The sequence below is a fragment of the Nicotiana sylvestris genome, chromosome 5 (genome assembly GCF_000393655.2).
Source record: "Nicotiana sylvestris chromosome 5, ASM39365v2, whole genome shotgun sequence".
Classification (NCBI taxonomy): Eukaryota; Viridiplantae; Streptophyta; class Magnoliopsida; order Solanales; family Solanaceae; genus Nicotiana; species Nicotiana sylvestris.
Window position 1 is genome coordinate 169,946,139 of NC_091061.1, and position 13,408 is coordinate 169,959,546.

The 13,408-nt window shown below is 36.8% G+C and overlaps 1 protein-coding gene across 5 annotated transcripts; it reads left to right on the top strand.

Annotated features, from left to right (window-relative positions):
- Window positions 1-414: 414 nt before the first annotated feature.
- Window positions 415-13,178, top strand: LOC104223782 (U11/U12 small nuclear ribonucleoprotein 25 kDa protein). Of its 5 annotated transcripts, none has more exons than XM_070145647.1 (9): window positions 415-548; window positions 1,767-2,060; window positions 3,546-3,574; window positions 8,088-8,154; window positions 8,355-8,412; window positions 9,731-9,943; window positions 10,062-10,158; window positions 11,028-11,127; window positions 12,679-13,178. In XM_070145647.1, exons 2-9 carry the CDS (start codon window positions 1,791-1,793, stop codon window positions 12,784-12,786), a joined length of 942 nt encoding a protein of 313 aa, XP_070001748.1. In that variant the 5' UTR covers window positions 415-548; window positions 1,767-1,790; the 3' UTR covers window positions 12,787-13,178. The 5 variants fall into 5 exon arrangements, with proteins under 5 accessions (XP_070001748.1, XP_070001747.1, XP_009773585.1 ...); XM_070145646.1 differs by having other exon boundaries at window positions 418-548; window positions 1,733-2,060; window positions 10,053-10,158; XM_009775283.2 differs by having other exon boundaries at window positions 418-548; window positions 10,053-10,158.
- Window positions 13,179-13,408: the final 230 nt, after the last annotated feature.

Sequence of the window (13,408 nt, forward strand, 5' to 3'; positions counted from 1 at the left end):
GTAATAATAAATTTGAAATAGTTAATCCTATAATCGGTTTGGTTCGAGTTTTTTCGGTTTTTTTGTGATTAAAACCAAACCAAATTTGATCGATTTTTAAAATTAAAAACCAAACAAAAAAGTATCGATTTTTTTGGTCGGTTTGGTTTGGTTTTCGATTTGGTTCGGTTTTTCGGGTTTTTATGAACACCCCTTATTGTTATTATTCATTTTTAGTACTCAAATATTTCATCACCGTTTAATTGAAAATATTTTCACAAATCTTCTTCTTTGTTTTTTTTTTTTTTGTTCGTAAAAAACAAAAATTAATTCCCAAACTTCCCAATTTTTTATTTACCGCTTTTCCAGCTAAATATCTGAAAATTTTGCTTTTGAAAACTAGTTTTCGCTCCAAACTAAATATTACTAATAAAAATATTTGTCATAATGTAAGTCATTCTGCGGAAAAACATTTTGCACTTAGAAGTTTGAACCTAATTTAGCGGAGCATCGATTTTGTCCGGAGTATCGCGGAGCAACAGAGTCCCAATTATAATTTGCTGAAATAGGTGAGATTTATTTAATTCCTATCATATTGCGTTATTAATTCAATTCCCCAAAAGATAAATCTTTAAGCAAATGATAAATTGTCTACTTGTTTAATAATTGGCCTTTTTTTTTGTGTGCCTGTTGTGGTGTATTTGATGCGGCGCAGTCGCTGACTAATAACTGTTGGTGTTACTGCTCTCATTTTTCCCATTTATAGAAACCCGTGATTTTCAATTGCAGAAAATTTTCACCAGCCAACAAGCCTAATTATAATTGTTCAATGGTTTTAACTTTTAAGTTATGTGCACTGACAATGTAAAAATTGTGCTATCTGTGAATTTTGACTTGTGATAGGATGCTATTTACCATATTTACTTGATTACCAATTAATGTTTATCAAGATATTTGCCCAATAATTGACCTGATAGCATGAATTTTGACTGTGATAGAAGGTTAGTTACCATCTTGCGCCTATCTTAATTAATTCCACAGAATATCTACTAGCTACCGCTAGCAACAGAAAAGTTACCATCTTTACTTGATTAGCGGTTAATATACTTTATACTATCAATGAATTTTGACATGTCATAGGAGCTTAGTTATCATCCTTATCTGATTTCTAGTTAAAGTTTATCAAGTGATTTACATGTAATTATCCAATAATTGACTTGATAGACTGATGTGTAACATATTTATCCATCATTCCATTCTCTTGGAACAATGAGCCTAAATATCTGAATTGTTTGCATTTGAGCGCCTCAACCCCATCTAACCTCACCTTGATTTCGCTCTTTTTATGTTGGCTAAACTTGTAGTGCATATAGCAGTCCTACTGTTACTTATCCTAGGACCCTTACTCGCTAGAGTGCTTCTCCATGGTTCAAGCTTTGATTGCATTATCGATGATTTCGTTACTAAGTACAATATCGTCAGCAAGTAACATACCTCATGAAACCTCATTTTGTATTGTTTTTGTTATCTCACCTATCACAAGGGTAAACAAGTACGCGCTCAGTGTCGATCCCCAGTGTAAACCCATGGTTATTGGATATTCCTTTGTATCTTCTACTAGTGTTCTCATGCTAGTGACGGGACGGCTCCTTCATACATGCCCCACAAGATGAAATCTTTAAGCAAATTGTTTATATGCAAGTTTTAACTTTGATACTGTGATAAATTTGTCTACTTGTTTAATAATTGGCAGTTTTTCCCTTTTTGGTGTATTTGAGTTGCGATAGATATATACAAGGCGGTATAATTGCATGATTCTGATGGGGCATCATGAGACAAAGGCTTCCACTAGTAGGGATAGGTCTCCGTCACAACAGAGGCACAGGCATAAACCTAAGGACATGGATTTGGATAGAGAATTGTCATCTGAAAGAAGAGAACGAAGGTCAGGAAGAGATGTAATTGAGCATAGGTCTCCTAGGCTGAGACATGATTACTCCTATTCGGCTTCAGATCATCAAAGCATGGATCATCACAGATCCAGTTCAAATTTTAATGTTGACACAGAAAGACAAAATGAGGTGCTTTATTTATGAATACCCTTTTACGTTGGAGTATTCTGCTTCTTCTTTTGTTGTGCACTTGTTTACTATATTGCTATTGGACATTCTTAGGAGAATTGTTAAAAGATTGCTTAAACTAAATTCTGGCATAGACTGCCATTTGTGGAGTTTGAGAATTGAAATACGTGGGCATTGAATAATTAAGTGGAACGCGGAAATTATAAGAAACAGAATGTTAAGATAATGGAAAAGGGCCAAATCTGCCCGTGAACTATTGCCTTAGGGCAATAAATACCCTTTGGTCACCTATCAGTCCAAAAATGTTCCCGCCGTGACTTTTTGGGCTCATTTCTGCCCGTTTGACCAATGAACAACCCGGTATTTGCGAGACGATAACACCATAAATTTTCAATAAGGCCGTTGAAGTTGCATAAAGCCGGAAAAAATAGAGATCGCTGGATACTTTTTTGAAGGGTCCAAATTTTAGTTTTCTTCCTCTCTTTTCTGCCAGAAAAAGATGAAGCTGCTTATTCTTGTTCTTTAGATTCAATCATCTCACTACTTCTTGAAAAGAATTGTGGCTGGAAAAGTGGAGCTTTGCCGGAATCTTCTTTTTCTGTCAACTCCTTCTCTCTATCTTTATGTTTTTTGCTGAGATTTTATGTTTTCCGGGCTAGTGTTTGGGTTAGAAAACCAGGTATTGAGGTGGGTTTATTTAACTGGGGTCATTAGTTTTAATTTGGACCAGTAAAAATGCCACGTGAAATTTGAATAATTTTTTAGGTGCAGTATTGACCATTAGTCATAAGGGCAGAAATGAGCCCAAAAATAACAGTGGCCACATTTTTGGAGGGTATTTATAGCCCTAAGGCAATAGTTCAGGCCAGTTTTGGCCCTTTTCCAGTAAAAAAATGAAAGAAGATAACAGTGTGAATCTCATTTATATCTCATAAGACAACCTAATTTAACTTGGCCTCAGACACAGGCCAAAAGAAGAGGGTTTTTGGAGATTACATCTACAAAAAAGATAACAAGCACTAAGAAGGAATTGATGCATGTTGGAGGTTGCGTTGCCTTGAAATTTCTACCTTACAAACAAGAGAGTAGAGGGAATTTGACTAATGCTGTTTGGTGGGGGTTCTAGAAGAAAGTAAAAACTTGAGATATCTAAAATCTGAGTAAGATGAGAACGATGGGGCAAGGAGTAGTAGGCAGCGATATACAGCAGCAAAGACAAGCTGGAAAGGTATGATTGCCTTAATCAGTGATTGAATATCCATCTTCTTTTCCTTCAATAGGTGAATATCCATCTTTTCTTGAACCTTGTAACCAACAGTGGTTCGCTTCCTTTGTTTGTTCTAAAAATAAAATGAATGTTAGAATCCCTAGCATACTCTTCTTTCAACTTTAGTTGAAGATTCTGTACTTCCAGTTGCAATTTGCATATATGACCTCTCTCTCACGGGAAAACATAATTTAGTTACTATTCCATCTTCTTCTCAGGTCTTCAACTCAACTGGTCCCGAAAACTGGTAAGCCTCTGATGGAGCTTTGGTTCTTACTTTAACTCTTCTTCTCGGTACATGTCCATAAAATTCCTTGCCTTTTTTTAATACCTATTCAGGTTGAAAATCAGGAAATCTTTCTTGTCAAGAATACGTGAAGTGTTACCCATATTTAGAATATGGCATAAAGTTATCAAGGTTTTTAGTTCTTAATTTCCTTGTTCTTTTCTGGGGTGTTGGTAGCAGTGATATGGTGTGATGAAAAGAGCAATAAATAGCTGAAAATAATATGTATTGTGGTGAAATTAATATTTTATTGATTTGATGGATAAAAAAGTTCCACATACAAGGTGCATAAAAAAGTTGATGAATTTTTCAAAACAAGGTGTATACGGAAGTAGAAATCCTGTATCAAAACATTATCCTCCGAAAAAAAATACTTCAATCATCAACACTAACTGAAATATCAGTTTCGACTGTAGACAAAAGATAAAAGAGGTCCACTAATATGTGCTAGTGTGTTTTCAACTTTTTGAACGGTTTTCAGTTCCTCTACTTGTCTATTGTCCAGAGCGTCGAAGGACCTATTTCCTATGATTTCCTTCTCTGCCCAGTGTTAAAAATAGCGTGAAGTGAGGAAAAGCGACAACCCCCATTTCACAAGAAGCGAGAAGCGAGAAGCGAAGCGCCCGCTTTTTTGAAGTGAAGCAGAATTTTTAAAAAAAAATTAAAATAAATACAGCATAGACAACACATGTAATTGTAAGCAAATGTTCAATACTTGAATTAAAAAACTAAAGAGTAGCATCAATTAAAGCACAAAATGAGCATCCTATTCTTCTACAAGATTGTCAAATTCTTGTATTCCACTATCATTATTATATTGCTCGTCATCTTCTTCAACTTCATCTTCTTCATCAACTAGGGACAAAGTAGCTGTCTGTTTTCCCTTTCTCTGTGAACTTGAAGTTGAGGTACTCCCAGTCAAATCATAAATCCTCTCACCAATTCCACGCGTCTTCGCAACATCACCCCAAGTGATATCAGAAGTATCCTCAAATACTTCTTCATCTGAATGATCTTTCGGGACTCCAGTTAGCCATTCATTAGCATCATCGATGTTGTCCAAACTAATTGGATCAATTACATTGCGAGCGTTGTAACGACGCCTCAATGTTCTATTGTACTTAATGAAGACTAGATCATTGAGACGCTTCAAGGTTAGTTTGTTCCTCTTTTTGGTATGAATCTGCAAATAATAAGTAATTAGTAAGATTAGGACAATTGAGATATAATTTAATTAGCTCAATATACTAAATCTTTCTTATTAGTTCTTACATACTCTAACACCCTCCAATTCCTTTCACACCCGGATGAGCTACATGTTAGACTTAGAACCTTGATGGCAAACTTTTGTAAATCTGGAGTGGAATGACCATATTGCTTCCACCATTCAACTGTAGAAGTAGAACAAATTTTTCAAAACATAATATTAATAAAGAAATAACTTATTAACTATAAAACAACATATAAGCACTCGCTCACCTAGTGACTTCGTCTTTCTTTGTCTAATCGCCATGTTTTTTCCAAAAAATTGTTCAGCATTCCTATAAATACTCTGTGATTTTATCTTGCACGGATTCTTCAGGTATCAACTTCTCAATGCATTCATAGTATCCATTCCACAAAGGTTCATCTCCTAGAATCCTCTCTTCATTGTCATAAAACAGTTCCGGGTTCAAAACAAGTCCAGCTGCATGCAAAGGGCTATGAAGCTTACTATCCCACCTTTTATCTATGATCTCAAAAACTCTTTTGTATTTTCTTTGATCACTAAAAGAGGCTTGAATAGCCTCCTTTGCCCTATCAATTGCTTCGTCCAAGTATCCCATTGGTGGCCTTTGCTCCCCATCCACCAAACGAAGCACTTTAATTAAAGGACCATCAATCTTCAATGCATGAACCGCATTGTTCCAGAATGAAAGAGAAAGTATAATATCTGCAAATTCTCTCCCTCGAGCTTCCCTTCCATAGGCACTGCTAGTGTACTCATCTGAAACAAACAACTTCTTCAAATTGCTTTTTTGCTCATACATCCTAGCCAAAGTCAAGAATGCAATAGCAAATCTTGTCTTTGCAGGTTTCACCAAGCTTCTTTGTTTAGTGAATCTCTTCATCATGTTCAATAACAAAGGACTTTGAACAATATAGGAATGCACTCTAATTGCTTGATTGAAGACAGTACTGAAGGGTCTTTCCTTGAAAATATCACCAAAGATCAAATTAACAGAATGTGCTGCACACGGAGTCTAATAGATATGCCGGTAGCAAGCAGACATCATCTCACCAGCTTTAACATTTTCACTGTCGTTGTCCGTGACAACTTGAACAACATTTTCTGCTCCAATAGAGTCTATTGTACTCTTGAACAAGGAGTACATTTTGGTTGAATCAGTCGAAGAGTTGCTTGCATCAACGGACTCAAGAAACAGGCATCCCTTAGGAGAATTCACCAAGATATTGATGATCATTTTTCCATTTCTTGTTGTCCACTTATCCATCATAAGGGAACAACCAAACTTGTTCCATTCTACTTTGTGCTCCTCCACGATTTTGTTCACCTTTGCCACCTCTTTTTTTAGATATGGCCCACTAACTTCATAATAAGTTGGAGGCTTCATTCCTGGGCCATATTGGCCTACGGCCTCGATAAAAGCAGCAAAAGTGTCAGTATAATTAACACAATTAAAAGGAAGACCTGCAGCATACATCCACCGGGCAAAGCAGGTAACTGCACGGTCCCTCAAAATCGCTTTTGCATCAACTTGAGGATTACCACTTTTTCCTCCTTTATCTCCAGATTTTTGCGGGAAGTAACAATCCATAGGACCTTTGGTCTTGCCAGTAGATCCACAACTAGAAGACATTGGTGGAAGCATCCTTCCCCGCTTTTGTGATTTTGGTGGAAGCGACGAAGCATCGTCACCTTCTTCTGTTTCATCATCATCATCATCAAGATTATAAAGTTCTTGTTCATGCATCATTTGAGTCTTTAACTCTTTCTTTTTTTGAAGGTATGCTTTCAATTCTTCCTTCACATGCCCCGGAACTTTAGGACAAGATGCGACATTTGGATCACCACCGATTAGATGCGCTTTTTGACGATAGATTCCTCCATTTGTAATCTTATCACAAAAAAGACATCTAATGGCCATCTTGTTGATCTCGCTAACTCTTGCCGAGTAAGCCCAAGCCATGGTCTTTCCTATCTTCTTTTGGCGCCATTAAAATATCAACTACATAACACATAAGAAAGGCAATAAGAACTAAGAATAAAAAATATATAATTTGGCAGAATCTGGGCAGAATTTGGGCAGAATTTTTCTGAAAAAAATTTGCCAGCATTTCGGCGCTTTTTGGACGTTTAGAAAGAAGAACATACCTGTTGAAACTTGAAAGCTGTTGTTGACTTGTTGTAATGTTGAAGAAGACGACGAAGAACCCTAGTTTGCTTGAACAAATCGTTGCTTCATGTGAGGAAGAAATCGCTGGTCTTTTGAGGAAGAAAAGGCTAGTTTATAAACCTAGGTTGCTACTGAAGAATGACTAAAACAGAAGACTCACTCGATTTGGGTCTTTTAATTGAAAAAGACTCGTTTGGGCTTTTATTTCCAGAAGCGATCGCTTCTTCCGCTCCCTACCGCTTCACCGCTTCTCGCTTTTTTGGGAGAAGCGATCGCTTTTTACCACCTGAGCCGCTTTTAGTTGGGGTAGCAACCCACCCAGCGCTCCGCTTCGCTTCTCGCTTAAAGCGAGGAAGCGGTCGCTTTTTTTAACACTGTCTCTGCCTCTTCTAAACTTCCTAGATTCTCTCTGCTGTTCCTAGCATCACAAAATCAACTCTGAATATAAGTTCCTAAAGCCCCGTTTGGCTGGGCTATGGTGAAACTTGAGAGGCTCTCGCTTCTCTACACATTTCATAATTTTCACAATCTTGAATGATGAAATTAAAACACTGAATGACCGAATTGCTTATCATCAAATCTAAAATAAAAAGGGAGAGCTTCTCTCTTCTTAACATGAGAAGAAGAGGAAGAAAACATGAACAACTCCACTGCAGCTATTGTGTCAAGAAGGGAGTGTAATGGTCAATTATCTCATGTGACTATTTCTTAGTGCATAGTAGTTTTCATTATTGCTGATCGGCTACTGTATCATAATGTTATGAGGAATAAAGGAGTACATGCCCTTCAAATAAGAAAAGAAAGGAAAGGGCTGCTGAGTAGACTTGTAGTCATGCAAAACAGTCGGGTTTTATCTTTCTTTGCAATGTCCAAAAGTTGTGGCATCTCTTGGAGAATACTTATCCTTTTCTTGACGCCTGAGTGGCATACTGGTGTCACCCATTGCTTTCTTACTCATTAAGTGAGCATGAGCGTAGCTATATCAACCTTTTGAAAGTGCAATCGCTAACCCTGTTTGATCAGCATATATAACTGCCATTACCTTTCTTTTGAGTCAATCATTGCTTGCTGAGCAGGAAGGAAAGCAATGATCCCGTGACTAAAACGAAAGCAAATGAAGAGTACCTGGAAGCTAAAGAGGAGGTAAATGATTCTGCCATTGTTATTATTTTATTTTTAGTCTAAACTTACCTTCTGTTGGGCCTAGAAAACTGCAGCACAATTTGATTTTTTTCCATTTCAACTGTTTAGATTTTGGGTATTGCAAAATGGAATATTTGCCTCTACATTGTCGATTGTCCTTTAACTTCATATACTAAGTAGCTTCAACCACTGTTATGCAGCAAATGACATTGTTAGAGCTGTCCGGAGATCTTACTACAGAATCTGAACAACACACAGGTGGTAATTGTGTTTCGTTTTAGCTTCATATCCCAAAGAATTCTTCTTCACTCTCTCATCCTCAAGGAGACTTTTGTCAGAGATTCTGATCCACATTATACTCAAACCTTTAGGTTGAATATATATATTTCTTCATGGTCTCCTCTGTAATCCTCTTGTACAGTTCTTTTTCTTTAAAAAAAAATGTTTACAGACACACACACACACATGCATCTTGCCAACATGCAAGTCCAAGTATCTATTATGACAAAGAAGTAGAAATTACTATTCATTTCTTAGAGAATTTCTGAAATGCTTGGTTTTTCAAATACTGGCCCTAAAATCAAGTAGATTCTTATTGATATCAGGGTTTTCCGGATGTTTCCCCATAGATGTAACATGTCCATTTTAATGGTCACATAGGTTTTGCTACGAAATTATGAGACTAAGGTCTTTGGTTATGGCTTTGCCCCATCACTACGTTAGCTCATCATATTTTACTTTCTTTTATGTTCTGAACGATTTCCAATTATAAGAAAGGGAATGAATTTTGATGAAGGTGTCATAAGATGCACTTTTGGTGAGCTATCAATGTTTTACTTCATATACCTATTCCGTTAACTTGCTTAACTGAAGCTTAACCAATGTCTGTTTTGTTTCTTTTCTTTTTGTTTTGGGAGGTGTCTGGATGGACTAGTACACTTTCCCAGTTCTTTGTGAAACCAATTTCACATGAGAACTCTCTTTTCTCTATCTTCAATAAATAGGAAAAAGGGTCAAATTTGTACCTTGAACTTTGCGAAATGGTCCGGATTTCGCCTTCGTTAATAGTTGGGGTTAGATCTAGCCTTGACGTTATGAAATTCGGGTAGATTTACCTTATTGACTAACGACATAAGCTTTCTGACACATGCTTTTTTACAATCGAAAAGGGGTCAAATTTGCCCTTGAACTATTCAAAATGGTCCAGATTTGCCACTTCTGTAACTCTACTCTCTCCCACAAGGGTAAGTCTAGCCCACTAAACATGTGTCAGTGCACAGAACAAAATGGTTTCTCTATAGTTGATATAATGCTAACCATAATTTAAGCCTATGTATAGATACCTGGGTTATATTCTGTATAATGCTTGGAAGATGTTTAGGAGAGAATATGAGGTTGAAGTACAAGGGAAGTACTAGGTAAGGTATATGGACTTTTTCTGCCTTCTCTTAGCTCCCAAATTAGCTTGCATAAAAGTTACTGGACGTATTTGCATTATCTATTTTTCTGTGTATTTTGTGTAAGCCTATTAATTCTTATTGGATACAGACTGATTTTAAGATATATTAACCAACAGAGGGGAGGAAGGAGGAAACCAAGATTTCACTGGAATACAACAGCGACATGAAGAAGGCAAGACTCCATTCAACACTGGTTGCTCTCCTCAACGATCCTGTGCTATCTGATGTACCCAAAAAACCAACTCTGATGGATGTGGACACCCTTATCAGCTTGGAGCTTGGGAGTGCCATGCGCATCTCTATCCTCAAATTGGATGGCAGCTGCTTTGGTACCTCATCTCACTGCTATTAGTTGTGAACTTTTTTTGTTGTTGTTGAATTAGACAAGAATAAGCAGTTACAACTTACATGTATTAATTTTCTACTTTTGCCGTGAAGATGTAACAGTGATGAATTCCGCGACAGTTAAAGACTTGAAACAAGCTGTTCGGCAAAGGATTGATGACAATGAGCAATCTAAGATGGGCCATCGACATATTTCTTGGTATGTTGCTTGAAATGTTATAGGGACTCATAACTTAGTGTTCTTAGAGTTGGCTCATGATTTCCTCATAGCCGTCTTATGGATACATGCTCCTTTTCCTCTTTGTAACGGGAATAAAAGTGCTACAAACTCAAAGACGGAAAAAAAAAAATCGTACACGTGCTGTTAGAGGTTAAATATGTTTCGGTTCTCAGAAGCAAAAAGAAGAGAGTAAACTGGAGACAGAAAAAAAATAAGGTAAAGGGTCGAAGTTTGCTAAATCAGAAATTTGCCAAGAGGAACTGAATTTGAAGGTAGCCTCAGAACGATGATATGGTGCTGGACCTGCTGGTACCTATTCATAGAGGATTTATAGCTATCTTTTGGGGAGTAACCTAGAAAGAGCGAGTGGCCAGGTATTCACCAAGCTGAATTGCTGCCAGCCATTGTAGGTGCCTCTGAAGACATTGTAACATAACTCACCAACACTTTTGACAAACTACAATTGGTTGATTCATTAGATGTTTCTGTCTACTTTAATGGAGAATATTTGATACACATAAATCCTTCTGGAACCCTGGCTCGTATAAGTGCTAGTACTTTCATTTCCATGCTAAAGAAAACAGATCTGTTGGCGCACTGATTCGTCATTGCATCACTTTGGCTCACTTGATGTTCTGGGTTATACTAGCCGGAACTTTGATTGAACTTTTAGCTTCTATACTTTACTACAGTTTTAACATCAATTACCTTGTTCGAGATTTTATTTTAATGGTCAAGCATAGATCAGTTGAGCTACAGCTTGATCATACTCGTTTTGAGCTACTTGAAATGCTAACATTTATTTTCTCTCCCTTTTACTAACTTGAATATTTATTGTTGATACACAGGAGGCATGTCTGGTCAAATTTTTGCCTTTTATTTCACAATGAGAAGTTACTTGATGATACTGCTAAACTTCAGGACTACGGCATTAGGAACAATGCTCAGGTATTCTACTTTGATGCTCACATTCATGTTGCAATTACATTACCCAATGTCAGTATTTGTTTTACAGAAGATTACCCATAATGATCTCCAGAAGTTGTAAATATACCTGATATCAAACTGCAATCTAATTGTAGAAAACACTCATGAAACATTTTTTTGACCAGAGTAGAGTTTCAAAAACCTAATTTCCCATGAGTCACAATTTCAGATGTTGATATCAGATTGCAATTGTCACTCACCTTCGGCTTATTGGTATTAAAATCCCTAATGAACGGAATCAGCTTCGCAGATTGCAATAGAACCATTCTTATCGTGTGCCTATGGGTTCGCTATATCGTAGAATAAACAGGTGTTTAAAGCCATAAACAAATTCTGTTAGACAGATAAAGCCAATGCTTCAAATAGCCTCATCTCTAGTCAAGTCAAATTAGTATTATTAATAGTTCCCAAAGAACAGTGGTTTCACAACATTGTAGTCACTTGAATTACCCACTAATTAAAACTATTATGTAATGTTGTTACAAAGTCTTCTGATATTCCATGTGGTAGAGGCCAAATGTACGGAGTTGAGCTTCTTGTAATCCAGGGTTAATGCAGATTTGTAACCCATGCCATGTCCATATCCCTCGAAAATGCTTGATTTGAGTTTCATGCTGATTAGACCTTAAGTTTCATGAAGTGCTTCATTGGAAACTGGAAAAGATACATTAGCTTAATACGTGCAACTTAGCTAGTACACACGTCAGAAGCATGGGTAGTACTATTTACAGTTAGCCCTGCTGAAGCTCTGCAGTTGCAGCGTTAGTATCATATAAGTAAATAGCAACTGCTAGATGTCTGACTCAATCTCTCCAGAATACAACTATATTGCAAAGACTAATGCAAGCTTCAACATGGATCAGTAATGCATTGATGCATTGGGTATTACTATATTAGGCCGCAGCTCTGTAGTGACCACTTCCATAATTTTGAATTATCCTCAGGAGCTCAGAACAAATCAAATCATCAGGAGAGCCAATTCTGGCAATTTCCAAATATTAGTAATCTGATCATAACAATATCGTGCTTAATATTCTTGAATGGTCAAGTTAATAAAAGAACTCCTATTTATTGAAAACTACAGTAATTCTAAAACCTAGCAGAGGAACTGGATTAGGATTTCTCGTTGCCTTCAGAAGAATTTGAATTTCAAGGGTGATGTCTTATTTGTTTGTCCTGCAAATCATTGTGATCTCTTGTCCCGCAGATTGATTATGGAAAATGGAAATCGACCTTTTCGTCTATATTGTACTGTCTTTACCTTTAAGCTCCATAATTGCTGGTATTTTCTATGCTTTAAGGGTCTTCCTTTTCTGTTTTGAGAAATAGAACGAAACTATATCAAACGGTTAGGATGGAGATGTGAATCGTCCTCTAAAAGAGGACTACGTTTTATATTCCAAATATTGGCTCTCTTAAAATAGTGAAAGTAGGAATCCATTTTTTGTTTGCCTCTTGTAAGATCTTGTGTGATTCTCGATTCGTTCTTGTCTAACTTGAGAAGTTTGGCAGGTGCAATTCATTCCCTATGTCATCTCGAGGGCCTCAAAGAAGCATTCGAAGAGGAGAAAACACCGATTTTTTCATGGCCTAAGCAAAAGAGGACGAACAACTGATTGAATCAGGGGTTAGATTACTGCATACAGAAGCCATAGAATGCTTCTATCTAGCTTCTAACCACTCGGATATAATAGCAGCGCTGGTGTAAAACCGAGGAAAAAACAATCTAGCCTAGGCGCCTTCTCAATTGCCTAGTTTTGAGATGAGCTTAAATGGAGTGAGATGGCCAACGAGTATTCAAATAGCTGAGCTCTACTTTTTCGGATTGAGGTCTAGCTGTTGCTATTGTACAACTGCCTAGCTTTATAAAATATAGCTACAGGAGGTACCAAAGAAATTTTATGTTAGATTTTTCCCTCTGTAGAAAGCCTATTTGGTTAATATTGTTACTTTCTAAAACGTTTTCTGGTTTGGAAGTAAATGTTGCAATTCACGAAAAGATTACTTCCTAACGAACACTTAGTCTTAACATTTATAACCAATATTTGTGTACAAATCATTGGATGTAAATTTATTCCTAGTGATCAGTTTAATTGATCTTCAAATTGGTGCTAGAAGCGTTAGCTCATCTGCTTTTGGTTTAACTTGATTTTGGGTGAGGTGCACAAATAGCCCCTTTTAGGACTGCTATTTAGAACATGGCCAAAATTTAAAAAACATTTAAGATTTACATTATACAAAC